A 26,715-nucleotide genomic window follows, 5' to 3' on the forward strand; every position below is an offset into this window, starting at 1 on the left:
CGCACACTTCTCCATCTCGGACAGAGCAGAACAAATGTGCACTTGTCCTCCTCCCCCACTTTCCCCATCAGACATAAGGCTGGCGTCAGCTCCTTTGAGGTAGTCAAGGTTGTCCTCCTCCAGGACATCCTGCGCCACCAGCACCACTGCTTGAAAAGCAAAAAATAGGGCAGTTTTAAACAATGTGTTAAACATTAAAAAATGTGTACTGTTCAAAACCTACACTCATGCTTGTTTACCATGAACATGCCAAATAACGGGCCACATGATGAGATAATACAGCAGGCTTTTCATGAGATTATCCAGCAGATCAACCAAGCATAGTTCTATTGTGGTTTATCCACAGGAGTACAGTAGGTGTCATAGTAATAGCCCTTACAAAGATTAACCATCTACTATTTAACTTTGGTATAGTACTATTTGCCATAAACCATGGTTCCCCCAAACCACATTTTTAAAAACTATGCCCCCTGCCCCCCACCCCGACAGTATATGTCCCCCAACTGAAGGAGGAGTCTTGTTTAAAATATATTTTTGTCTTTATAATGACAGTACAGTGTAGATGGTGACTGGAAGCGAGTTGGGAGAGAGAGATGGGGAAGGGCTGGCAAAGGACCCAGGCCAGGAATCGAACCTGGGTTGGCCGCATTGCAAACGAATGCCCTACCATATACTCCACGGAAGGACCTGAAGGAGGAGTCAAAACAGACCTTTAGTGTTGGCTGCCCGTTTGCAAATACCCTGTACTAAATGTGGTCCTTCTAAAAACTAACAAAAGCATTCGGAAGAAAGAAAGGGGATATTGGCTAATTGCCCCCTGAAGTGAAGCAGTGGCAAAAGAATGTGATGGCAGTTGTGTGATGGGGTTACTAGATGTGTTTTACCTACCCGCTCACGTCTGCTCATCAGCTTTTTCCTCTTCTTCCCACGTCATCAGTCTCCCCCGCAAGGCCCAGTCGTTTGACTTTTAAGATTCTCAAAGAATCTATTTCAGGCTTCTGCGAGACAAAAAGAAACTGAGTTAGTCGTTTATATACATCATGATCACATAAATGTGAGTAAACACTCTGGTCCCCAGCTCTACCCAGAATCCTTACTAGCCTGGATGATGGCCTTGGTGACCTCGTCATTATTAGGTTATCTACAGCTGAACAGAAAACATTCAATGCTGTACACAGGTTTTCATTAAACACACAAGTTATTCCCAAAATGATCATAGAGTAAGTGTAATACAACATCTTTTGAGCTTATGGCAGAAAAGTAAGGTCAGTAGTATAACTTGAATGACATATTTGTCCATTTATTGTGTAATTATGCTAGTGGAAAAGTGAGTACACTCCAGTGTTAAACTGTCTGAGAAGGGGCCGTGCTGGCACGAAACGTCTTGAAATTGAAAGGGATTTAAAGGGAGGTCATCGGTGTGCGTTTCATCCTTGCCTTACATTGAACTTTTACAGTTGAAGTCTACACCAGGTCAAAATAGACGTGTGTGAAATTTGAATGAAATCATATGGAGAGTATGTATCGTGATCCGCTTCAGTAGTCACAGTACATGTTGACAAGCATGTTTCTTTTGGTGAAATTCAGCTTCCTACTGTTGATGGCATCCACACAGCCCCAAGCCGTGCCGCTCCCACTACCATACTTGACTTTAAGCATGGCCCTTTTCTTTGTACAAATCGCTTTTTACCACCACACATACTTGACACCATCTAAGGCAAATTTGTTTATCCTGGTGTTATTAGATCACAGTAGTACATGGTTCCAGTAACCCTTAGTTTGACTCTGATGAGACCATGACAAACAACTATTTTATTAGAGGGTGTCAAGCATGTGTGATGGTGAAAAGTGATTTGTACAAAGAAAAGTGTCCCATGCTGAAAGTCAAGCATGTTGGTGGGACTGAAATGTTTCGAACCTGTAATACAGGCTGTATGAATGTCACCAACAGTAGGAAGCTGAATTTCACCACTAGAAACATGCTTGTTAAAATGTACTGTGACTACTGAAGATCATCAGATCATGATACTCTCCATAGGATTTCATTCAAATCTCATACACATCTAGTTTAACCAGGTCCAGACTCGAAATATTAAGGTCAATGTAAGGCAAGGATGAAATGCACACCAATGACCTCCCTTTTAATCCCTTTTGCACCAGCATCCTTTCACAACAATGGACAAATATGTCATTTAAGGTATACCTTAAATTACATATTTCAGTAAGTGTAATACATCTTTTCAAAAAGTAAGGTCAATAGTATACATACTTATGACCTTACTTTTCTGCAGTAAGCTGAAAAGATGTTGTATTACACTTACTCTATGGTCATTTTGGGAATAACTTGTTTGTTTATTAAAATATTGTTCAAAATGTCATTTTTTCGATAGGAGTGTACACATCATTGCTGTGCACTGTACAACATATGGTCATCTGTTTGCATTACATCTTTCTCTATAAATAGCACTTTGACCACATAAGTATGGGTTGACATGCTCAGAGTAAACCCGGTTACCTGGCCTGTGGTCCAACTTGCCACTGTGGTTTACTGAACTTTTAGCTTCCTCCTTCCTCCAAAAAGACTTTTAGTTTTAGGCTATTTAATTAATAAAATATAACTTGTGAACTCATTCGTTGTCCTGGTGTGTCTGTGGTGTACAGTTTGTTCCTCGGGGTATTTGGTATCAAACGGGGTGCCGCTTGGAAACGCGCATTCCCTACCTGTGACATTACTCTCGCGGACATGTTCCATTCTTCTTGTTGTATATCTCCGGATATGTGAGGCATAGACCATACCCTCCCACGACCAGGCAAAAAATTGATTTCAGTTCACAGGCATTTATGTACATGCCTTTATCACGCTAAGTGTTATTACTTATTACAACATAGTCCTGCTTGGTTACCACCAATCCCAATCACAAATGAGATTGTATTTCAGATCGAAACGATTGTGCAAGCTGAGGATTTCCCAGGCTAACATGGAACGGGCATGTTGCCACATCTGTGACGTTGCCAAAGTTGCCGTAATTACTAAGGCTGACGTAAGGTTAAACTTCCCTACTACAAAGGTAAACAGCTATACCAAAAATGAAACTGAGAAAAAAAAATGCCATAGAGGTAGAAAATAACACTAGAGAGGACATGGCAATTCACGACAGCACTGGGAAGTGGCACATGGCGCCTCCCATTGTCTGTAGGTAGTGTAGGCACCTTCAGTCAATTCAAGTCAATGGAGAACACGCCCACCTCTGTTAAAAATGGACCAAAACTGTGTGTTTATGAAGTAACCCATTAATCAAAGACCAGTTTTGAAATGTCAGGATAAATATCTACTTAAATCATATGAGTCGATAAAATACATCTAAAAATCAAATTATATTAATGCTGTACATATTTAGCAACACACTTCAACTATTGTCCTTGTAGAGTGTGTTGATGGACATTTTCACATTATTAAGCCATTTTTTGACAGCGGTGAGCCTCCTTCTCCATTCATTTACATTTATCAGACCTACCTACAGATAATGGCCGCCACAGATTGCCGTCAGAAGGGGGGCGGGGTCACCTCTAGTGTTATTTTCTACCTCTACAGTATGGTGCTTGGTTACCACCAATCCCAATCACAAATGAGATTGTATTTCAGATCGAAACGATTGTGCAAGCTGAGGATTTCCCAGGCTAACATGGAACGGGCATGTTGCCACATCTGTGACGTTGCCAAAGTTGCCGTAATTACTAAGGCTGACGTAAGGTTAAACTTCCCTACTACAAAGGTAAACAGCTATACCAAAAATGAAACTGAGAAAAAAATGCCCTCAAAGCCTTGGTATTAGGTTGAATACTATAGGCCACTTACTGCAAATTTGACATAGCAATATTTGTAAAAGGGGGCACACTTAGACCATAACTCTTTGTCACAAGATAAAGGAAGTGTTATGAATATAATTTTCAGTATGAACACAATTTTGACAAAATAAGCCGATGGTAAAATTATTGATTAGGCTACTGCATTTTGCCTTTATAAGGCAGTCTACTATACGTCTTTCAACATAATATGACACAAATCTACTGCAAAACAAGTTTTGACAAAATGGGCCTACTGTAATTGGTTACTGCACTTTGCCTCTGTAAGGCAGCATACTTCTCTCAACATAATGCCACAAATCCACTGCAAAACTACAATTAGGCCAACTTTACATTCCTGCTAAATGCCAGATAAAATCATATTATAACAGACATCATTTTGTTGAATGTTCTTTCTTTAATTTCTATTTTTTACATTTACATGTAATCATATTTCAACATAATAAGCTTGGTCGGCCGCAGAAGGGGGGGGTCACGAAGGGAGAATCGGCCACTATCGGTCACTCGCTGCCTAAAGGCCTGTCCTCCTGTTTCCTTCCAGGGCTTGCTGGCATCGATGAAGTACGCCTGTAAGGCGCACACTTCTCCATCTTGGACAGAGCACAACAAATGTGCACTTTTCCTCCTCCCCCACTTTCCCCATCAGACACAAGGCTGGCGTCAGCTCCTTTGAGGTCCTTTGAAGTTTAGTACGAACAGACAACTTGTGCGACAAAACAACAAGAAGAAACTGATTGCGCTCATTTCATTGTTTAGTTTTCATTGCATTGTTTCTCCACGCTGTAAAACGTGTGCTGAGGGATTTTAGACAGGATCTGTCTTTGCACACGCGCTGTTGTGAAAAGCACGGTAGAACGCACCGTCCGATCTGTCTCTGTCATCCTGTTGACTGTCAAAATTTCCCGGATTTTGGCTTAACATATGGGAATTTTCCCGGATTTTGGGAGCTCAAGGTTGACAGTTATGGGCTAAGCCACCCCTCTAGTGACGCCCCTTGGTGTAACTGTCAGCATAAAAAGAGTGGCCCAGCACAACACTTGGTAGACACTGCTAAAATGACGTTTGCACATATTTATCCGCGTTGGACTTTGCTGTGTGCAGTTCTGGTTCATCTTCACACGGCGGCTCTTTCATTACCCAGCCAGGTAGGCTGTTGATGTGTTTTTTATTTTATTTCATGATTCCTTGTATCCTAATTTAAATGCGCTAGTCCTTCAACAAATTTGATGTGACAAACTGAATGTATGGGAGTAATTAAATTTTATTCACACACATTTGACAGTAATTTTTTTTAATGTTTCCAGGCTGTGTTTAGCCATAAAGGCCTTTCAAAAGCGGGACAATTAGGCCTACTTCATGGCGTCTCCTTTGGAATGTATTCTCCGCAGGGAAGGTCTCGTGATGCTAGGCCTACTCCGATGGGAAGTTCGTGTGATGTTACTGGCCATTGGCGTAACGAGCTGGGCTCCCGCATGCAACTGTCCGCCAAGGACTCCTCTTTACAGGGGTTTTACAAGACGGCCGTGGAGACTACCGCAGGGGCGGCGGGTAACGGTTCAACGTTGACTGGTTTCGTCAGCGGGGGGGTGCATCCTACCGTGTCATTCTCCGTGTTGTGGAAAGGGGGTGAGCAGCAAGCTTAGTCAAGTAATCAATTGTGTTGGGCAGTAATGCATTACACAAGTACAGTACAGTAATTAATTACTGTAATGTGTTACATTTAGCTGTAATGCAGTAGCATAATGTAAGGCATTACATGTAGGGCAAAAATCTGTAATATTTACTTAGTTACAATGCTAAATAACTTAAGTTACAAATGCATAATGACCTGGATTTTAGTGGTATTCAGTGTGGTGGGTCAGAAAGAAGCTGGACCTGGTAGTTTTTAGTCTGCATGCTGTCAAAAACACCTTCTGGGTTGGAGGTGAAAAACTCATGACTCATGAGCTTGATTGGCCTACACTGTAATAAATTGCCAGATCCATATTTAGGCCTAAAGTTCTTTTGGCGAAAGTAACTAAAGTAACACCACCACTGGGTTTTTAACCTTGAATTGTGGGGAGGGGATCTCATTTTTTACTGTTTGATTTACTTGATTAATTTATTATTACTCATATTATTACTATTATTTACTTTAATTTATTATATTATTTACTTTAATTTATTATACTTCATGATATACTTCATGAATTTAGACTTTATTTGACTACTTCTTTTTGGTTACTTCTGTAGGCCTACTTCAAACTACATAGTGTTGTTGCTCCACCCACAAATTCGTTGACTTCATTGACAATGACAATAAACTTCTTGAATCTCGAATCTTAATGCAAAACTATTGTAATGCCTTAGGCCTACATTTTAAATATAGTAATATTGTAGTGTAAGGGGCATGTAATCAGTAATGCAGTGTTTGGGTAACTCGCCCAACACTGCTAATGAATAATAGTCATCACCTTTATGTATAGTTATGTATAATAAGCTCTTTACAATAATATGTGCCTAATTTGTCAGGTTCCTGCACCTCGTGGGTGGGTCAGTGTTTCATTCTGCCGACTGGAGACCGAGTTTTGAAAACCGTCTGGATGTTGCGTTCTGTTGCAAAAGGCCCTGGAGACAACTGGATGAGCACCAGGTAGGCTACTTCAGTCAGCGAAACTAAAGTGGATGTTATTGCGATTGGATTGGCTGTATTTTCTAAATGTCTTTTTGTTTTTTTTCAGGGTTGGAGCAGACACTTTTTCATTTGTAGGCGCATGTTGAGCTTCATGAAGATGCCTCTCATGTGAAATGGCTTTCTTTCGAAGTGTGTTGGAATGACAAATCCCCAAGTTTGTGCATCGGTGGTTTAATAACTGGATTAAAAACAAATCTAAAGCATTTTTTCAGTTGTTGGCTGGATTTGTTCTTTTACTCTGACTTCCAACCACTAAACTGTAAGTAAAATCTTTTGAATAAAAAATGATTATCCTGGCACTTGACCAAATTGGTTCTGATGCATCAACAAAGTTAATGAGCTTGTTGATGAAACCATGCTGCTTTTGCTAGGCAGCGGGCATGCCCACTGCATGCCGCGTGAAGCATCCTGGTTAGAATTTCTGTCCAGGACGTGGCATATGGGAGTGACCTCTGCGCAGCAGTCATGTCACATGGTGTTAAACCATCGCGGAAACAATTAATTTGCTAAGCAGTGGCGCAGCCAGGTAAGAGCAACTGCTCTGGCATGCCGCCGGTAATCTACCCTGATTGGCATTCCTCTATATGACGTGAATTGTGGGTGTTGTCCACATGCTTGTGAGGCAGTTCACTTGCTGCTTCAAGTAGGGAGTGGGGTTTGGTATGTCTCTGGAAATCATGTTAAATATTTCTGTCCAACTTGTTTGCCAAGCATTCAACCCCACCTTTATTAGACCAAGCAGATCTCGTCTTGATCACGAAAATGTCTGCTTGGTTATGACCGCGCCGAATATGTGCAACTTGCATTAATGAATGTCCAAGGTTTTATCTAATCAGCGCTCCTACTACTTTAATCCAAATTAAGGGATACGTTTATTATTTATATGCATTTTAACATGCAGTTGTAATACTCACGCTACTCTGTCTGGACTTGTCAGTAGCCTACCTGAGATTTTTCTTTTCTTCAGCCTTTTCCGAGATCCTGGTTATTGTAATGGGGGCAGGTGTTTGTTTACATTTTTTTTTTTAAAACTTTTTTAAAAAAAGTCTTTTGATCTCCAGTCACAAATGGGAAAGTTCTTCTCATGTGCTCCTCCTCTCCCATATTTTCCAACCGTCTCTGCCCACCATGCACGCTACATACATGCCTGACTCCCTCATCACAGGACTTAGATGTAGGTGTCCTTTAAAGTGCTTCACCTTCTGTGGCGTGTACAGACATTTTGGGGGGCAGGTGCTCGACGGCAGGCATGGGCATATGGAACTTCCAGTTGCCTCATCAGGCTATAGAGGCTATATATACCACGGCAGTCTGGAATCTCCCATTGTGACGCGCTAAATTGGGTGTTGATTAACTGTTTATAGATGCACACCTGAAGTAGTCCCACTATTAGGTCACTTTTCTGACCGCATAACTCCAGTGTATCAATGCGCCAAGGCACGCACGTTCATAAATTACGCACAAAAAAGTTGCAAGCATTACGCTCTGAATTGACACATGTCGAATCGCGCGTCTGGAAACACCAGCAATGTATGGTGAATCTGGGGCAAATCTTAGTAGGCCTAATCACATTTCAAACATGTTTATTTCTCCCAACTGACCATCACTGTCAACTTTGTGAGAGAGAGAGAGAGAGAGAGAGAGAGATTAGATGAGATAGATAGATTCCCTGCGCAAAGTAAGGGACGCCCGTTTCACGTGGGCGTTTCTTCCCCACGAGAGGAGAGGTTTCCTGTGGTTGTAGCGTTTATTAGTTGAGAGAGTAGCGTAACTTGTGAAAAGTATGGGCTATTTTCGGATCAATAACTATGGGAACGCAGTGAAATTAAATCAGGAGTTTCCTATAGGATGAGAGCAGATTGACGAGGTGCCTGTCTTAATGGCGAGGCGAGGCATTTAGAATGTCGCCAAGATGCGCGGGGTATTTTTTTAATCTATTGAGATCTGTACATTTGTAGGAATCATGCCAACTGTAGCATAATCTAGTGGGCAAGTCAGACGCGCCCATATATCGGATGGGTAGAACATTGAGGTGACTGACTTGACAACCAAATGCGATAGAATTAACGACTGGCTCTTGACTTGACAACCGAATGCGATAGAACTATCAACGGTGTCTTGGCCATAGCAACCTTCAATTTAGAATTAGCAACGGCAGTTTGCCAGAAAGTTATGCAAGGAACCTTCTTTTGGCGGAAGAAAGTAGTTATACAGAAAACCTTTGTTTTAGCCAAAGAAACATTGAAATAATTCCTCAAATAAATTTCAGACAGTGTGGCAACCGTGGTATAAGCGGGATAATTGACTTCACGGTGTGCGTATAACAGGAAAAATAATGCACACCGAGGTGTAACGGCCACTCCGCTTCGCGTCGTGGCCGCATCACCACCTGGTGTGCATTATTTTTCCTGTTATACGCACACCGTGTCGTCAATTATCCCTTACATATATACCGTAGGGCAAAGGGACAGGTGCTTTAGCACCACCTCACTCCTATCTGTGCACACCTATGTTTACTCGCATTGAGCTAATTCAAATATTTTGAAGTTTCTAGCTGGTGGTCTGCCTTTAGGTTGTGTGCCACCATGTGGTAGATAGAACTGCTATAAAAGTGGAATTTAAAACACTCATTCTAAACCATCCAACAGCTCTGCCTCATTAATCATAATATGCATGAACTCAAGACATTGCAGAGGAATTGAAGAGGGATTTTTGATTTGTTGTATGATAACGAAATGACCGTTTGATGAATTTAGGTATCTAATTTAAAAAAAAAAGGAAATGTGCCACCAATTCATTTGACAGAGTTTTCCAAGTTGAACAACCTCACAGGTGTATGTAATGAATACAAACATATAACATAAATAATATAAATGATCGATTGAGAAGGGATTTCAGATAATGATAGGTTGTAAGATAACAAATTGAGGTGTGCCTAATTAAAAACAGGAAATATGCCAACAATTAATCTTCAGTTTTTCTCTAACAGGAAAACGGCTGGAAATGTGGCCTTTCAAAATTTCGGCCTAAATCCTAAAAAAATGGGCGGACATACAGTGCAAAAGAGATTGTTAATATGTTGTCAGAAACATGTTGGTAGCTTCATGAATTTAGATAGGCCTATGTAATGACAACAAAACACGAAATGCATTAGGAAGTAATTTCGCAGTGTTTCCAAACCCAGAAATATCACAGGATAATGTATATGATGAACACAAGTTTTATGTGACTGAATGTATACTGTATGTTATAGTGTCACCATGTGGTAGGTGAAAATGTGTCAAATTTGCACATTTTGAGATGTGCAAGAGCTCAGGACACTGTTGATGGTAAGATAAAAACTATTCTATGAATTTAAGCATCTAATAAAAAACAAAACCATTTCACAACACACAACCAGTGGTGCACAACACTGAGAATTAACAAGTGATAGTATATGCTAGGAACTAAAACATTTCTATATGACAGAAATGACAATATGACATAGTGCAACCATAGTGAATGAACCTCTGATTTGAAATTTGGTATATTTATTAATAACATGCTGTTGAAAAAAAAAAAAAAAAAGGTTTTGAAATGTATAGGGATATGGAATTACACCAAAGCCACTGTGCAATAGGCAAACAGGAAATGGCTCAAGAAATCTCTATGCTCTTTGATTGAGAAAACTTACCAAACTGAGGCATATTGTCAACATCCATAATGGTAAAACATCAAACGTCGATGGCGCCAGCATGTGGTAGTATCATTGGACAAAATAATTTGTTTTGCAGGGTTGGCCTGCCCTATACTTTCACTTTCATGCTTGGTAAGGTTTTCTATCTCACTTAATCCGTTAAGACACAGCATTTTAAAATTGCTGTTACCTGAATGGCAATGACCAAGTCACAGGGCATTACTAAAGGCCCTGTGCTATGTCATATTGCAGTCCTTTGGTACTTAACTTTTCAATGACTATTACAGCATGCCACTGGCGGTACGGAGTGCATTATTAAGGAGCTACACAAACAGAAAAGGCAGATGGGGTGATACGCCTTGCCTCGAACCGTAGGTGTGAGGGCCCGCCAGCACCGCTTGTGGCTTTAATTCTGAATTGAATATCTTATGTAAACGAAGCCAGTGTCTCACGTGTCTTAATTAGCCCAAGAGACAGATGAAGATCTGCTGAAGTCGTGGCTCCAGAATGGTACACTAGAGGGTGTAAGAGCCCTGTTTTTGTGACTGCAGTGTTGGCCTGTCAGCTCAGTATGCTGTGCTGAAGGTGGCCTAGGAAGAGCACTGATAGGCTCCTGATTCTACTGGAGAGCCGTTACTGAAGTCAGGAAATGAGCAGGTGTGTGTGTGTGGCTACATGTGTGCCTGTACATATTTCTATGGAACCTAAGGCATTGTTTCCCAACCTTTTTTGTGCCAAGGCACACTTTTTCCCTTGAAAAAAATCTCACGGCACACCACGAACCAAAAATTATGAAATAATGTAAACATTGTAAACATAATGTAAGTCATTCTTATAAAAGTGTCTTGAATAGCAATCAAATAAACACAAAAATGTATTTTTTTTATCATCTTTTAAATTTCCTCTTTCAAATAAAAAGTGCACTTAACATGTCCCTTCTTAAGGAAGCTATAAACTTCAAAGTAGGCCTTAGGCTTACTATTTACAAATTGTTATTCCAAAAGCATTCTATTTGCAGGAATACAGAAAATAATGCTTATTCTGACAGTAGCAGTGCTATTTAGGAAAGATTTCACTGTAACAGTATGAATATGCATGTTTAATATCAATTTCTGTTCAATGCCTTGCAAAATAGAACGCTTTCTCTGATTGCGTCTCCATCCACAAAACGCACATTGGCCAGGAGTTGCGCATGTCCACTAATATCAGCCTCGTCAAGTTGCAACGCAAATTTCTCACGGATACGGATCTTTTCCAAAACCACACTTTCGATGTCAGCAGATGGGCTATGTCATCAATGTCTGGAAATTGTGTTACTTGAGAGTGGGACTTTGGCTATTTCTCTAACCGCTTAAGGTCAAAGCATTTGCAGGCAGGTAGCCTAATATTAGCGTCTCTGCCACTTTGTGACTTTTTTTTTTATTTAGCTACAAGTTCAGCTACGCGGTAGCTAGCTTTAAGGGCCAAAACATACCAAGGCGGTACGGAACGGTCGCAGGACGGACGCGGTCTTTCTGCTTAGTTTTGGCCGGCGTGCTTTTCTCTGCCTTGCACACTGACAGCGTCGGCGTGCGCGGCCAATCCTATTCAAAACCCTCCCCACAGCCAAAGCTAGCATGCTACTTTGCCATTCATTTGAATGAGACACCGCCGGTCGCCGGCGTGAAAAATACGCTCGAGTTCTATTTTCCAAATGCAGCGCGGCGCGGAGCCGGCTCCCGCGCCGCTGACGCCCGACTACCGCCGGTTGGTGTGTAAGGACAGATAGGTTTCAATGTATTTTCACCGACGGCGGTAAAAAATGTGGCGGTTCCGCGATGCTTTACCGCCTTGTTGTGTAAGACCCCTTAGGGCCAAAACATACCAAGGCGGAACGGAACGGTCGCAGTCTTTCTGCTTAGTTTTGGCCGGCGTGCTTTTCTCTGCCTTGCACACTGGCAGCGTCAGCGTGCGCGGCCAGTCCTGTTCAAAACCCTCCCCACAGCTAAAGCTAGCGTGCTACTTTGCCATTCATTTGAATGAGACACCGCCGGTTGCCGGCGTGAAAAATACGCTTGAGTTCTATTTTCCAAATGCAGCGCGGCGCGGAGCCGGCTCCCGCGCCGCTGACGCCCGACTACCGCCGGTTGGTGTGTAAGGACAGATAGGTTTCAATGAATTTTCACCGACGCCGGTAAAAAACGCGGCCGTTCCGCGACGCTTTACCGCCTTGGTGTGTCAGACCCCTTAAGGTTCTCTCGTTTACCTTTTTCCCTCATAAATGTTGCTTGGTTCTCTGTTTGCTTACGCAGGCCAACAAAATAGTCTGCACTCTTGTTTTGTGAAGGGTGTTTTGTTTACATACCAAGCACAATGGAATCGGTGCCGTTGCATCCCACGTACAAGTAGCCTACTGGTAGTCCTAAATCCAAATGTAACTCTCTTTGTATTGACTCGAGCTCACGGCACGGCATTTGCCTTTTTTGACAGCTACTACAATACAATTCGCTACCTGCTGCCACCTAGTGATAAGGAATTATTACATGATTAGGACGCCAGTCAACAGCAGACACTACTGTACATAATGACTTATAGGCATTAGGCCTATTTGCTGATAATAATGAATTCTTTTTTTTTTTTTGAAAACAAGAATTTTCCACGGCACACCTGACGATCTCTCACGGCACACTAGTGTGCCGCGGCACAGTGGTTGGGAAACGCTGACCTAAGGCCTATTTCAGACCAGAGCGGTGAAGCAGGGCGGGACGGAAGCAACTTTTACTGGCGGTGGCGAAAATACATGGAAAGAGATCTGTCCTTCCACACCAAACGGTGGTAGTCGGACGGTAGTGGCATGGGAGATGACTCCGCTCCGCGCTGCATTTGGAAAAAAGAAATCGATTTTGGAAAGCAGTGGCCAGCCACCCATGTCCCATGTCCCGTTGAAATGAATGGCAAAGTAGCAAACCAGCTTTGGCTGTGGGGGGTGTTTTTATCAGCAGTGTCCGCGCACGCCAACGCTGTTGGTGTGAAAGACCAAGTAGAACACCGCCCGATACTAGGCAGAAAGACATACTTCATCTTGCTGCCGTCCCGCCACGCACTAGTTTGGATCTAGCCTAAGTGTAAATGACCACTGAGCAACAGTATCTCTGCTCTAGCCAGTGATTTTGTCAGTCCTGGCTCCATGCAGGCTGTATCAGAACCATGTCCCCTCTCCATCGGGTCAGAGGTGGTGGAGAGAGTCAGTACTTTTAAATTTCTGGAGTGACCCTGGCGGACCTGTCCTGGGGCACTCACATCGCCTCTGCTGTTGGAAAGGCCCAGCAGCGCTTTTTCTACCTGAGGAAGCTGAGGAGGTACCACATCCCCAGATCACTGCTGGTGAACTTTTACAACTTTGCCATCAGAAGTGTTCTGACCTATGGGTTCCTAGTGTGGCTCTCCAGCTCCTCCAAAGCAGATCAGCAGGCACTCCAGCGTGTGGTGAAAACAGCAGGGAAAATCGCTGGAATGCCTCTCCCGGAGATTAGTACCATCTACACCACACGCTGTCTACGGAGAGTGCAGAACATCCTGCGTGACAGCCACCATCCTGCCTATCATCTGTTCCAACGGCTACCCTCAGGTAGAAGGTACAGGTCCCTTCAGAGCCGCACTGAAAGACTGGCCAACAGCGTTTACCACCAGGCCATTGTACTTTTGAATTTGCATTACTGTCTAAAATGTTATCAATCTATCCTTTGGACATTTCTGTGTGTGTGTGTGTGTGCGCGCGCGCGTGTTTGAGACAGGGCGGGGGGTGTGGAGTATTATGCACTTAATCTCTGCTGCACTTTAAGTGGGATGGGGGGGGGGGGGGGGGGCCTGCGGGGGTCAAGCACCGGTGTCACTTTTACCTCTTATTGCACTTTACGTTTTTTTTTTTTTTTCTTTGCCCCCAAGGAATACAATGACATTGTACGTTTGTACTAGGTAGAGAGACTATGGACACTAAGGACACTTTACTGGCCACTTGTCCTGGCTTCTATGTGCCACTCAGCTAAGGCATATGCGACACTGTGGACACTTTATTTTATTACTATTTTTGGGTGTTTGTATGTGTTTGTGTGTGTGAGAGAGAGCGAGTGTGAGAGATATGCCTGGGAAAATGTATGTAACAGTGAGCTATATATGGTTATTTTATGTCTAAGTATGTGTGTAACAGTGAGCTATACATGATTATTTTATGTATGTGTGTAATGTCTCGTGGGCAATGTCTTTATTTATGTATGTCTGTATGCTACTTGACACCTTAATTTCCCCCTGGGATCAATAAACGATACTCTACTCTACTCTACTACTCTCTACTTGAAAACCTGCTGCTACTAAGTATTGTACTCCATTTGACAATGACAATAAATTCTTGAATCTTGAATGTCAGCTTGACATGAAACTGACTCCGCAGGCTGCATCAAAGGGCAACACAGTTGAGGGCTATAAGGGGTCTTACACACCAGGGCGGTAAAGCGTTGCGGAACGGCCACGTTTTTTACCGGCGTCGGTGAAAATACATTGAAACATATCTGTCCTTACACACCAACCGGCGGTAGTCGAGCGCCAGCGGCGCGGGAGCTGGCTCCGTGCCGCTGTGCATTTGGAAAATAGAACTCGAGCGTATTTTTCACGCTGGCGACCGGCGGTGTCTCATTCAAATGAATGGCAGAGTAGCACGCTAGCTTTGGCTGTGGGGAGGGTTTTGAACAGAACAGGTCGCACACGCCGACGCTGTCAGTGTGAAAGGCAGAGAAAAACACGCCGGTTGAAACTAAGCAGAAAGACAGCGTTCGTCCTGCAACCGTTCCGTTCCGCCTTGGTATGTTTTTGCCCTAACGCTCTATCCCTATGTCTCATTCCAGACTTGTGTCAGTGCACTGATGGTCTTCAGTGCATATTGTTGTGAAACAAGTGCATAGTGTTGTGGAAAAGTTTGAGCACTATGCACTGTGCCCTCGCTGGAAGTGACGGCTGAGCATGGCATTAGCTCGCAAAAATATTGATTGGCTACTGTGCTGTTTACAATGCACAGCGTCTTGTGCTTGTATTTACATTTCCTTCACCCCAAAGGACAACAATCACACATACAATACTTGGCTTGGCATGAAAAGGTTGGTGTCTCAGCAACATTACTTACAGAATTAGGAGACTGTTGACCAAACTCTTCTACTGAACTGAACACCACTTTTCCGCCGTTTCCTTGTCAACATGGCGGCCGTTTAGAGCGTGCAGCGCAGTGTTAATTTTGTCAGCTTTTTAAAATGTAGTGTCACGGGGTGACAAGGACTGGTGGGGGTGGGAACAAAAAAAGCGAAAATTTGGTTCTCGGGGGAAACTTTCATGTGACGGACAGACTTGACAGACGGAAAGTAAACAGCATGATGACTGGCAATGAAGTGCTGATTGCCAACAGGTGAGGCGCGCCAGGGTGATTGGTGCGCTTGGAGTGGGCCAGTGTATTAAAGACTTTGAATGCCTTCACTCGAGAGAAGACGCCGGGAGGGAGAGACCACAGCGGAAGCAAGAGAGGGACCGGTGGAAGATGGCGAGAAGCAGCTGCTAGCGGCGGGATGCCCGTGGCCTGTAACAGGGGGCGACCAGGACCGTGAGACGGACGATTGGACAGTGATCCTAAGGTTTGGAACCAGGTGGACCGGTGGTTGGCGGAGCACGGACGGCTTAGAGCCCGGATCAGGTCCGCGACCGACATCGGACGTTGCTGCCTTGATGGATGGGGGCCGAAGACGCACGCCCTGATCAAGATAAGTGTCAATTTCTCAAGTCTGGTTGCTACAGCTCCCCCTCGATGGAAGGCTGCTCTCGCATTCACTCTCTCTGTCGCTCTAACTCTCTCTCTCGCTCCAACTCGCTCTCGCTTCTACTCTCTCTCCGTGGGCCTAGAGGAACGCTGATCAGAGACTTTATTACATCTTGACCTGCAGTGCGGCTGCCATTCCTCTTCAGTGGGCTACCCCTAGTGTTCACGTTTGGTGTTTGCTGTGAACCATCACCTTTGTCATAAATGCTTGCAGCACTTTGTAGCCTAGATGTCTTCACGAGTGACTAGTAATAATTAGCCACTGTACATTTGGATGAAAGCAACCCTGCTGGTAAAAGCCTCTCCTGTCTCCTCAGCTGACTTGCCGAAGATGAGCTCCTGGACCTCCCCATGGACGAGACCTCCCCTCCAGCCACCCAGCCTCCTGCTAGCCTGCCTGACCTGCCGAGTTGTGGGCCCACTCCGGACAAGGGACAAAGAACTCTTTTGGACAGCGAGTGTGGGCCCACTCGGTAAGGTGATTGACTGACATTTAGTAGACTACAGCCTCCTCCAACAGACTGAACCTTGGTGCAGTAAAAATAAAAATCATTGTTGAACCAGATTTTGTTGTCCTGGCATATTTGTGTGGTGTACAGTATGTTCCTCAGGGTGGTTGGTTTTAACGGGGGTGCCGCTTGGCAACGCGCACCCCGACCTGTGACACATAGGGGCAAGTCCACTGAACCCACCAGTCTCTCAGTCCATCCATCATCCCCTCCGTCCGGCAGCTGCTCTGCCCGCGACCCGTCTGCAGCCGTCTCCCCCTCCAGTGCTCACTCGCCACCTCTCGCTGTGTCCTCCTTTCCCGGCGTTCTGCCCCATCTCTGCACACCTGCGGATTAAAAAGTGTTTCCCCAACCCATCTGCTCTCCTCCCTCTCACCTATCCCCTCGGACTCACCCTCTAAATGTTGTCGTGCGTTGGAGTAAACTCCTCTAGGCAGGACTGACACAACTTATTGTAGTGGCTAGCTACCCCGTTTTATTCACCGTTTGCAGTGACTTGTTTACCTGGATTGAAGCTTCGTGTGCAGTGTTTATATGGTGTGATACACGAGTGTCGGGTAGTAGCTGCATTGGTTATGTGTAAATTGAAACCATTAGCCTGAGTGGACATTCATTACTGCACTTGTCTCCTGCAGCGACTTGGGCCCCACCCCTTCCCTCGGCCAGGAGGCCAGGAAACCCTGCTGGCGATGATCGGACCCAAATTGAGTGGACTGTGGACTTTGGACTCTGTGGTTCTCGATTCGGACTCTGGTTGCATGTGAACCCATGGAATGAACTGGTTCAGGAGGACTGATGACTTCATCTGCCCACGGGGGCTTGAGTGAGTGAGCGAGCATCCTGTGTGTGTGTGTGCGCGCGCGTGTGTGTGTGTGCGTGTGGGAGTGAGTTGCTTTTAGACATTTAGTCCTAATAGTAAATAAATATTGACTTAAATTTCAATCTGGTGTCCTGGCTTGTCTGTGTGTGTGCAGTATGTTCCTCTGGGTAGCTGGTGGTTAAGTGGGGGTGCCCAATGCTTATTCTACTTGGGGTGCACAGCCGCTCAGACTCAGGGTAATCCTGCCGACTACGCCATTTGTAACCCTTTAGCTGCCTGAACTGTCTGCTGCATTGTGCTGTACCTACCTCTGCTGCTATTAACAAGCATGTCAAGTAGCCCAAATAGGCCCCGCTTTCACCGCCTCCTCGATAAAGTTGTTTTTTAATTAGTGCTTCGTGGAGAAAAAAAATAAAAAATTCCATGGTGCCTGAGCCCCCTGGACCGTTCTAGGGACTAGAACGGATTGGTGGTGGTGAGTGTCACAGGGGTGACTAGATCCACGGCGGAATGTTTAAAAGTATGGTACTTGTTCCCCTGGGGAATGTTTTCAGAGACGAACTGGTGTCAGAAATTCTAGTAGGCCTAATCAACTTAAATGATGACAGGTGTACAACGGGAGATGGAGCAGGTGATTGGTGGTTCACAGGTGGGTCAGCGTTTAAATGTGTAGTTGCCAAACATGACGAGAGACGACTGGGGGGAGAGGAGGATGCAGCGAGAGCGGGAGAGAGAAAGCTCGGAGGTGGGGAGATGACCACGACCCCGAAGCAACCACAGGAGACGCGATGCCCTGAGCCGGTGACCGGATGGGACCAGGCAAGAGCCAGACGATGACGGAGCGATCCTATGGATCCGGATAGAAGAAACGAATGCTCGACGGCGGAAGCGAAGGCGGCATATTGCCAGATGGATGCCCGCGACCCGAGCAATGTTGTGGAAGACTCGTTGGATGTCAGGGGGGTGGGATCGCCTACCCCTCGCAAATATAAGTTACTCATCGTTTTGCCTGGTCGCCATGGCCTCCAAGTTGGAGCTCTCTCCAAGATGTGCGCAGCGCACTATGTGCATGGACGTTCTCTCTTCTCCTCCTCTTCTCTCTCTCTCTCTCGCTCGTGCGCTCTCTCCCTAGTCGCTCTCTTTCCCTTATGTCTCTGGCCCAGCCAGCACCTAGGCTACTGTAGTCCTCATCCATTAGACTTGCTACTGATTTCCTGTTGCCATGTACTCTTATTTTATATTTTGGTTTGTCGTGCGGTTTAGATTTAGTTGGTTTTGGTTTGCAGTGTTTATTTGACGTTTTGTTGTATTTAAGTTTAAATCAGTAGCAGTCAATTTATTGTATTAGAAGAACCCTTTGTCGGCTCGTGCTGTCACCACCTCTCCTGTCTCCCCAGCTCGCCACGGAGAAATGCTGAGAACAGGGACACGGATCCGTTGACACCGTCCTGGACAGTGAACACTGGGGGCTCCTTGGGGACAGACGGAAAATGGACTTCGCCTGGGGGTGGGCCTGCTCCATCTAGCTCATGAGACTTGGGACAATTTTAGTAAAATAAAATGCATGTATTTTAAACCTCATTTCCGTGTCTTGGCGTGCTTTGGTTGTATGCGGTGTACTCTTTGGGGTAAACGGTTGAAAGGGGGTGTGTCGCTTTGGAACGCGCGCAACCCCCCGGTGACAGTAGTCAACCCAAATTAGTCTTAGTCTAAATTACGAAAATCAATTTTAGTCTGTACATAACTGTACATAATTCTCCACACACTGCTTCTCTTTTTAACATATATCATTGACTGTATAGAATAAACCTTCTCCCCACACTGCTTCTCTTTTTAACATATATCACACTATACAGAATAAAACTTCTTCACACACTGGTTCTCTTTTTCTATATTTTATTTAACACCAGCAGTGTTAATTTCGTCAGCTTTTTAAAATGTAGTCTTCGTCTTAGTCACAATGACGTCTTAGTCTTAGTCATATTTTAGTCATTTCCTTCCCAATTTAGTCTTAGTCTTAGTCTAAATGACGAAATTAAAAAAAGGGCATTGACAAAATATTTTAGTCATAGTCATGGTTGACGAAATTAACACTGGTGTAGTGTCCATCTTTCAAGCACTGCGTTTTCTGCCATTGTTAGGGGATCATCCGGGCGCTTTCAGTGCACTGCCACTGACTCAACCGAAATTTTCAGCGTGATCGCCCTATGCACTGAAACACAGTGTCCGAAGTGTACAAGTGCGTGGATTGAGACACGGGAAGTCTCTTTCTTGGTATGCTGATTAATATTAGCGTCGGATTAGCGTTGAAATTTCAAGATGGTCGCCTAATCCAATATGGCCAACCCAACTTAATGAAACTACTTGACAAGATTTTGTTTTGTAACCTACAGTACTTGAGTGATGGTTGTGCATGGGTGCTGCTAGGAGGGGAAAGATGTTACAAATTCTAAGGGCCCAAGCACTGACAAGGGCCCTTAAGAGGGCCCAAAAGCACTAACAGGGGCCCTTTAGGGGCCCAAAATTCGAATCTTTCATAGGGCCCAAAATTTCTGGTGGCGCCCCTGGGTTGTGCACTCCATTTATTTAAATGATGAATGGCTCAAATCCAAAATTCACAGATTTTGAAAATGTGACTAAAAATGCAATTATATGTTTCTATTACAAGTATAGCAAAAATTTATACGGAGATAAATGTAGGATATTTGATGTGGGGCCATCTTGAAAATTCTTTCTTTTTGATGATATAAACACATTAAAAATGCACATGTATTTCCATGCTTTCACTACTAAGTGTACAGTGGTTTCACATACACATAATATAATATGCATACATAGACATAGGAAGGCATAAAATGTTTTTAATGAACAGCACTGGTACCAGGTAAAGTGCCAGCAGCATCAACATCTGATGCTTCCTCTTGCTCATCATCCATAACGGATACACCCTGCAGTATGGCAATGGGCCTATTTCACCATCAGCATTTAGCTAGAGGTGCCGCCTATCATTGCAAATGGAACTATATGGTCAAAGTGCATCTGTCATCCGTGATGTTGGTAGACACATTGTGAAAGAGGGGAGAGGCCCAGAACTACTTCTCCTTTCATCTCCAGAAGGGGATGATGATAACCAGTATTTGAATCAAGCAATGTGTACACCATGAGCGACCTACACTACCTGAGCGAATTAAAGAGGCACTAGGTAGGATAACGTCATTTCCGAGGTGCCCGTGGCATGCCTGTCTCAAAATCTACACCGTAATGAAAAAAGGCTGTTCAAATAAACAGGGTAGTGAGACTGTTTTTCATCCCGGAATGCCAGCATTTGATACAGATCTGAATACGGTATGTAAAGCGATGTTTCAAATGAATAGTATTTCTCACGACCCCCGTTCGGTCCGGCGCTGTCAAAAGTTGCATGTGGGGTTTTCTGACAGTGGACCGTGGAAGTGATCATGAGAGCCATCATTCACTTACTAAAGACTAGAGAAAGCGTCAGCTGACTCGGGTCGCGATTAATTTAACTTTTAATCCTACCTGGAGCCCGTTTGAGGTGTGTGTACACCAAGAGTGACCTTTGCTACCTGAGCGTTAGAAGTCATAATTTCTCTCTGGAGGGTCGGCAAATAAAGTGACCAAAGCAAATTCACCGGGAGCAAAGCGACCTGAGGGACCAGAGCTAATTTCAGCGATTAAAGTCAAGCTAATATTATGTAAGGGTTAACGTTCGGCGAGAAGGTCGCTACCGTGGAATAGCAGCACGACAGAGAGAATCTTTAGACCCCGACGCGGAGCGGAGGGGTCTTGTTCTCTCTGAAGTGCTGCTATTCCACAAAGCGACCGACTCGCCGAAAGTTAACCCGCTTATTATATGGATATACTTAAATGATTCACACATGCGGGGACATTTCTTTAGACCTATTTAATGTTAAGATTGTTGCTGCGCAAAACAAAACAGTGCCGTTGTGGAACACCGCTAGGCAACAGCTAGGTAGGCCTAGGCTAGCCAGGACAGGTGTTGTCTATCACAGCAGCTGATTAGAGTGACAAAAGACCGGACCCCCTGCGTAGTGATATGAAACATTCGCTTTAGCCACTGACTTGTATACAAGCCAGTGACTTTAGCAGTGAACGTCTTGTTGCCATTGACAGCGGTAGCCAGGACAACGGGTGCTGTCTATCACAGCAGCTGATTAGAGTCTTGTTGAAAAGTCGCTTTAGCAGTGAAAAGTCTTGTTACCATTGACAGCGGTCTGTTATAGACCAACCCGTCCGTTATCGAAAAATAACAGACGTCCGAACGTTGGGGAGCCCCGTTGAAATGAATGGAGCATTCGACAGATGGCGTCACAACCATATAATATGATTGGAATAACGATTGGAATGTTCACATTGCCGAATGTCTGACAAGACAGACAAGCCAGAGCCATGATTAGCTAAATCAAACCTGTCAATGTTAAGTCCAGAGCAAATAAAGCAAACTCATGCCAAATACACCGGCCGCAACGAGATTCAATCTACAGAGAATCGCTTCTGTGCAGCAAGAGCGATATGAGCGATTGACTCAACTAGAGTATGTCCGTTAAAAGCAGAATGCAGGGGGCAAGTCCCCCACATTTGGGCTTGCATGCCCACGGGGACCCCGGTTCGAGTCCGGCCGGGGTCATTTCCCGATCCCACCCTGTCTCTCTGTCCCACTCACTTCCTGTCATCATCTCAGAATGTCCTATCAAATAAAGGCATAAAAGCCCCTAAAAAAAAAAATATATATATATATATAAAAAGCAGAGTGCAAGCATTCCAACATTCCCATTGGCTGTGGCGACTGTCGCTGAACCGTCTCATAGCTAATTTGCATAATATTCCCAGGAGTTCAACTACAAACTGTCGCTCTTGTCACGCGAATCACCTCTAGTCGCCTGAATCGCTTTTGTCACGTAACTCAATACAAAGTCAATTACGTACTTCCTTCGCTTGCCTCACTCTGGTCGCGGCCGGTGTATTCGTGAGGTAAGAATCAAGTTCACAGTTTTGTCTAGCCAAATTAGTGCATTGCTCGTCATCATCATTTATCAGCCTTGTTGTTTGCACGGTAACTACCTGGTATGAACCCAGTTGGGATTGAATAACAGTTTGAAGTGTATATGAATACCGGTATCTAGTGAACTGTATACCTACCTGCCCATTTTAAAGTAGTTATACAGAAGAAGAACATAAAAAGAATTGTAGGCCTGTGTTAACAGCGGTGTCTCATTCCTCATCCAGAACCTGTCGGGGAAATTGTTGTGTAGGCCTATTGTACATAACACCTGGGTTGTCACAACCATAAGGACACTGGCGTAGCCACTTTTTAACCTGAATAACACAAAGTTTGAAATCAGTGCACCACTACACGTGTGTGTGTGTGTGTGAGAGAGAGAGATAGAAATATAGAGAGAAAGATTGTATGCCTAACATTCACCCATTCACACTCACATTCACATACCGGTGGCAGTGGCTGCCACACAGGTTACCACCACCCTGCAACTAGGGGATCTTGCCCTAGGACACATCAATGGGGTCAGGCAGAGCAGGGCTCGAGCCTGCATCTTTCTGGTTGCCAAACAAGCTCCTCTGCCACCTGAGCCACCACCGCCCTTATAATTTTGCCCTTTCATCCTGCCTCAGCAGCAACCATTATCATCATGAAAGAAAGTGATTTCTCAATGTGTTGCCACAGTTCGGATGAATTGTATTTCGTCCTTGTCATGGCCATTCTGAAATAGCCATCAACAACATGGCTGTGTGCCAATGGCTATTGCATAATGTTCAACCGAATTTACTTGCAAAAATAAGGCAGAAGACTGGGTACCTTTTAGCACCCACTTTGTCGGCCATCTTGAAAGTCAGCCATCTGGAAAGCTGTGGCTTCCAAAATGTGATCAGTTCATGTGGGCCTACCTATAAAAGATACTATTATATATGCCAGTCCGTCCATCCTTAAAAAGTTATTGCGTTACTGTAACACAAGATATCTGTGGCGGTGGCAGAAGCGGATGTGGTCAAACTATAACCAACCACAATAATAATAATAATAATAATGATAATAATAATAATAATAATAATAATATAACTTTATTTGTATAGCACAATATCATACAAGGCATGCAGCTCAAAGTGGATAAACAACAATGCTAAAAATGAAAAATAATGGAATGAGGTAGAAAAGATAGAAAGAAGCAAGAAAGAGCTAGGTCTATGCAGTCGCCTCCGACTGCTGAAGCTATATCCCCAAAACGTGGCCTTTCCAGTCCCCCTTCATTCCTACCACTCCCGTCCACCTATTTATAAACGTATATATTAAATACAAAACATAGAAGAAATACATTTACTATGACTATCTATACATAGATCAGTGCATGCATAGGTTTTTGGGGCAAAAATGTTTTCGTGTGTGTGTGTGTGTGTGTGTGTGTGTGTGCGTGCGTGTGCGTGCGTGCGAGAGAGAGAGGGGAAGAGAGATGGGAAGAGAGCACAAGGAGGAGGTGAAAGCGGAGGGAGGGAGGCAGGTCTGTGTCTTTATAAATACAGACCTCTGCATCCAGACAAGACACGTGAGGCTTCGCCATCACAAGAGGAATCTGAGGACAGATTGATACTCTTTTACCAAACAGAAGACGCAGAAGATCTGTTGACAGCCTCACGCACACAGGACATTAGAAATGGCTGACCAATGTGAGTAGTATCGCTGATTCTATAATGGACAGTGCATTGAACACGGTGACATGGCTATATGAAGTGACATAGACTTGTAAAAGCCAGTATGCTGTAAAACATTGCAAGCCAGTTATATGTAAAAAAAAAAATGAAGTTGCCCTGCTGCCTTAAAGGAACAGTCCACTCCTTTTTGATTTTCACATATTTGCAGTATTTCTAAGTATGACTCAGGAATGTGCATATGTAATTTTCTCAGTGTGTTCAGTACTTAGATTTATTAGTATTAAATATATTAGCTTAGCTTAGCATAATTACTGGAAGTAAATGGTAACTTCAGCATCAAGCCACAAATAATCACTGGATGGAATCAAATTGCCGTTTTGCAGTCTGGTGAATTTTACATTCATTTTAAAGTGGTTTAACAGTACATCTGATGATATTTTATTTTGTACCGTAGACTTACATTGCTACACCGAATATGGCTATACTGTTAAACTAGGCAATGCAAACAAATAGAGAAAAAAAATCCAATATCTTCTCATATTTTTCCAGGGCTTCCTGAAGTTTACAAGTTAACTCAACTCGAGGTTAACTCAAGTTGAGTTAACTTACACACTTTAGGCAGCAGAACAACTTTCTGTTTTACATATAACAAATACAGTTAATAGTGCCACCACAACAGTATTTTCTACTCTCAAACAATATCTCCGAGGTTATCATTCTGGCTTCTGTCAGACACTGACACAGACCTAGGGTCCCTAGGGTTCACGATATTCTTTTCAAATGTACATCAATCAAACACAATCATGAGGCCTTAGTTGTAGTCTTTGAAATGTTGTGCAATTTTAAAGACAAATGTTACACCATATTATAGTCCAAATGTTACACCATATTTGACCAGTCTGCAATATTTTAACTGCACATTGGAGACTGGTCAAACACAGTGTCAATCTTCTGTGTTAAGCCTGTTACATACAGCAGATTTTTGAAAATTAATATTGTACACTTCAACTTTGACTTTTGACTGCTGTACCTTTACAGGTGTGTTCTCCGGAGTTGACCTGTGCTGCCAGTTGAACAACTCGGCCCACCACACGGAGGAGATTGACACGGAGCGTCTGCTGGTGCGTAGGGGCCAGTCCTTCGCCCTCGCCCTGCGGTGCACCGGCAACGCCCCCCGCGACCCCAACTACTCCTACTCACTCGTCCTACGACTGGGTGAGTGCATGAGTCCACAATAACTTTACACATACACTGTATTCCCCAACAGTACTATGAACTAGAAAAGTTTACGCTGTAGTACTCAATATTGCAAAAATGTCCAGATGACATACACATTTTAGGTGTTCTCAACAGGTTTTCAGGTACCAATAAATTAACTCTGGTTGGCATTGTGTTTTTAAGTACAACTGACATCCTAACACAATGTCTTTGAGTTTGTAAATTGGAGCTCTATCTGGCATATGAGTGGTTAGATGTCTTGACAACAGCTGAGGTGACCATGGAGTAGTGGTTAAACAGCTGGTCTTCAACCTCAAAGGTTGCAAGTTCAATCCCAAACATGAAGATAACCTTACCTACTTCCATACTTCCTGGAACATGGTATGAAAATGTTCAGATGGCCACCAGACCCATGACTCCAGATTTAATTAGCCATATTTTTCACATTTAATTTCGAGCAAAATTACAAAAGAAAAATGCTTAGGTAAAGCAAGACAATGTTTGAGCTGCTGTGGTCTGGATAGGGAAATGGCCACAAGATCAGAGGATTGCAGGTTTGAATCCTGTATTACCAATAAAAAAACACTCAAGTAGATATTTATTGTTTATTTTTCGCGAAACTGTGAAAGTTACAAATTCTTTAAATCATGTCAATTGGAACTATATCTGACATATGAGACTATGGATGTCAGCATGTTGTGCTTGGGCAGTCACAGCAGCACGGGATGTTAGTAAAAAAAAAAATCACATTCAAACATTATTGTTTTGGTATGATGTCAGTTGGCCGGATTTGTAGTGGAAAGTATGTGAAACACATTTGACTGTTAGTTATGAGTAAGCCCAATACTTTCTAACAAACAGGGCTACCTTTCTACAAAGATAAAACCTGCAGTTGAGTAGTGTAGGGGATAGTCCTCTGCATGTAGCCATATTGGCATGTCCTTATCTTGAAGTTGAGAGTTCGAATCCTAAGAATGGGTCACTCACTTTTTTGGTTGTTTTTTAGTTTTTTTTTTTTTATTTATTGTTTACCAGCTTCTGCTTTGTGTAAAGAAGAATCCATTCATGTCAGAACCATAGAAACCCTATTTTATTAAAATGTAACATAAAATACAAACTTCTCTAAAAATGGTGAATCTGTCAATGGGGGATAGATTTACTCAACACCATGTGACCATCAAACTTTTTTTTTTTTTTTTTTATTTTTTATTTTTTTATTGTTGCAATTAATTCTCATTACATTACAATTCTCAATTCTCTCTACATTACAAATATGGGTATCATTGTAGAAAGAGAGACATAAAACAATGAACAAACAAAAACAAACAAAACAAAAAACAAAAAAAAGACACATCTACCACAGAGATTTAAGACTAGGACAGTAATTTCATTTCTACACATATGTAAGGTCTGTTATATTAA

At 43.5% G+C, this 26,715-nt stretch overlaps 2 protein-coding genes and 1 pseudogene across 3 annotated transcripts in view; 2 read left to right on the forward strand and 1 right to left on the reverse strand.

Annotated features, from left to right (window-relative positions):
• The window catches only part of LOC134447108 (exosome complex component MTR3-like), a 69,769-nt pseudogene that overhangs the window by 7,514 nt on the left and 35,540 nt on the right, over positions 1-26,715 (reverse strand).
• LOC134447431 (avidin-like) lies at positions 4,910-6,734 on the forward strand. 2 transcript variants are annotated; one of them, XM_063196885.1, is made up of 4 exons: positions 4,910-5,009; positions 5,169-5,490; positions 6,376-6,496; positions 6,585-6,734. In XM_063196885.1, exons 1-4 carry the CDS (start codon positions 4,920-4,922, stop codon positions 6,622-6,624), a joined length of 573 nt encoding a protein of 190 aa, XP_063052955.1. In that variant the 5' UTR covers positions 4,910-4,919; the 3' UTR covers positions 6,625-6,734. The 2 variants fall into 2 exon arrangements, with proteins under 2 accessions (XP_063052955.1, XP_063052956.1); XM_063196886.1 differs by having other exon boundaries at positions 5,253-5,490.
• The window catches only part of LOC134447433 (protein-glutamine gamma-glutamyltransferase 2-like), a 37,654-nt gene continuing 34,942 nt past the window's right edge, over positions 24,004-26,715 (forward strand). Inside the window, exons 1-2 of the mRNA XM_063196887.1 lie at positions 24,004-24,090; positions 25,114-25,296. Of these exons, the coding sequence (XP_063052957.1) occupies positions 24,078-24,090; positions 25,114-25,296 (196 nt within the window). The 5' untranslated portion in view covers positions 24,004-24,077. The remainder of the gene's footprint in view (positions 24,091-25,113; positions 25,297-26,715) is intronic.

This window comes from Engraulis encrasicolus, chromosome 4, assembly GCF_034702125.1.
Source record: "Engraulis encrasicolus isolate BLACKSEA-1 chromosome 4, IST_EnEncr_1.0, whole genome shotgun sequence".
Taxonomy (NCBI): domain Eukaryota; kingdom Metazoa; phylum Chordata; class Actinopteri; order Clupeiformes; family Engraulidae; genus Engraulis; species Engraulis encrasicolus.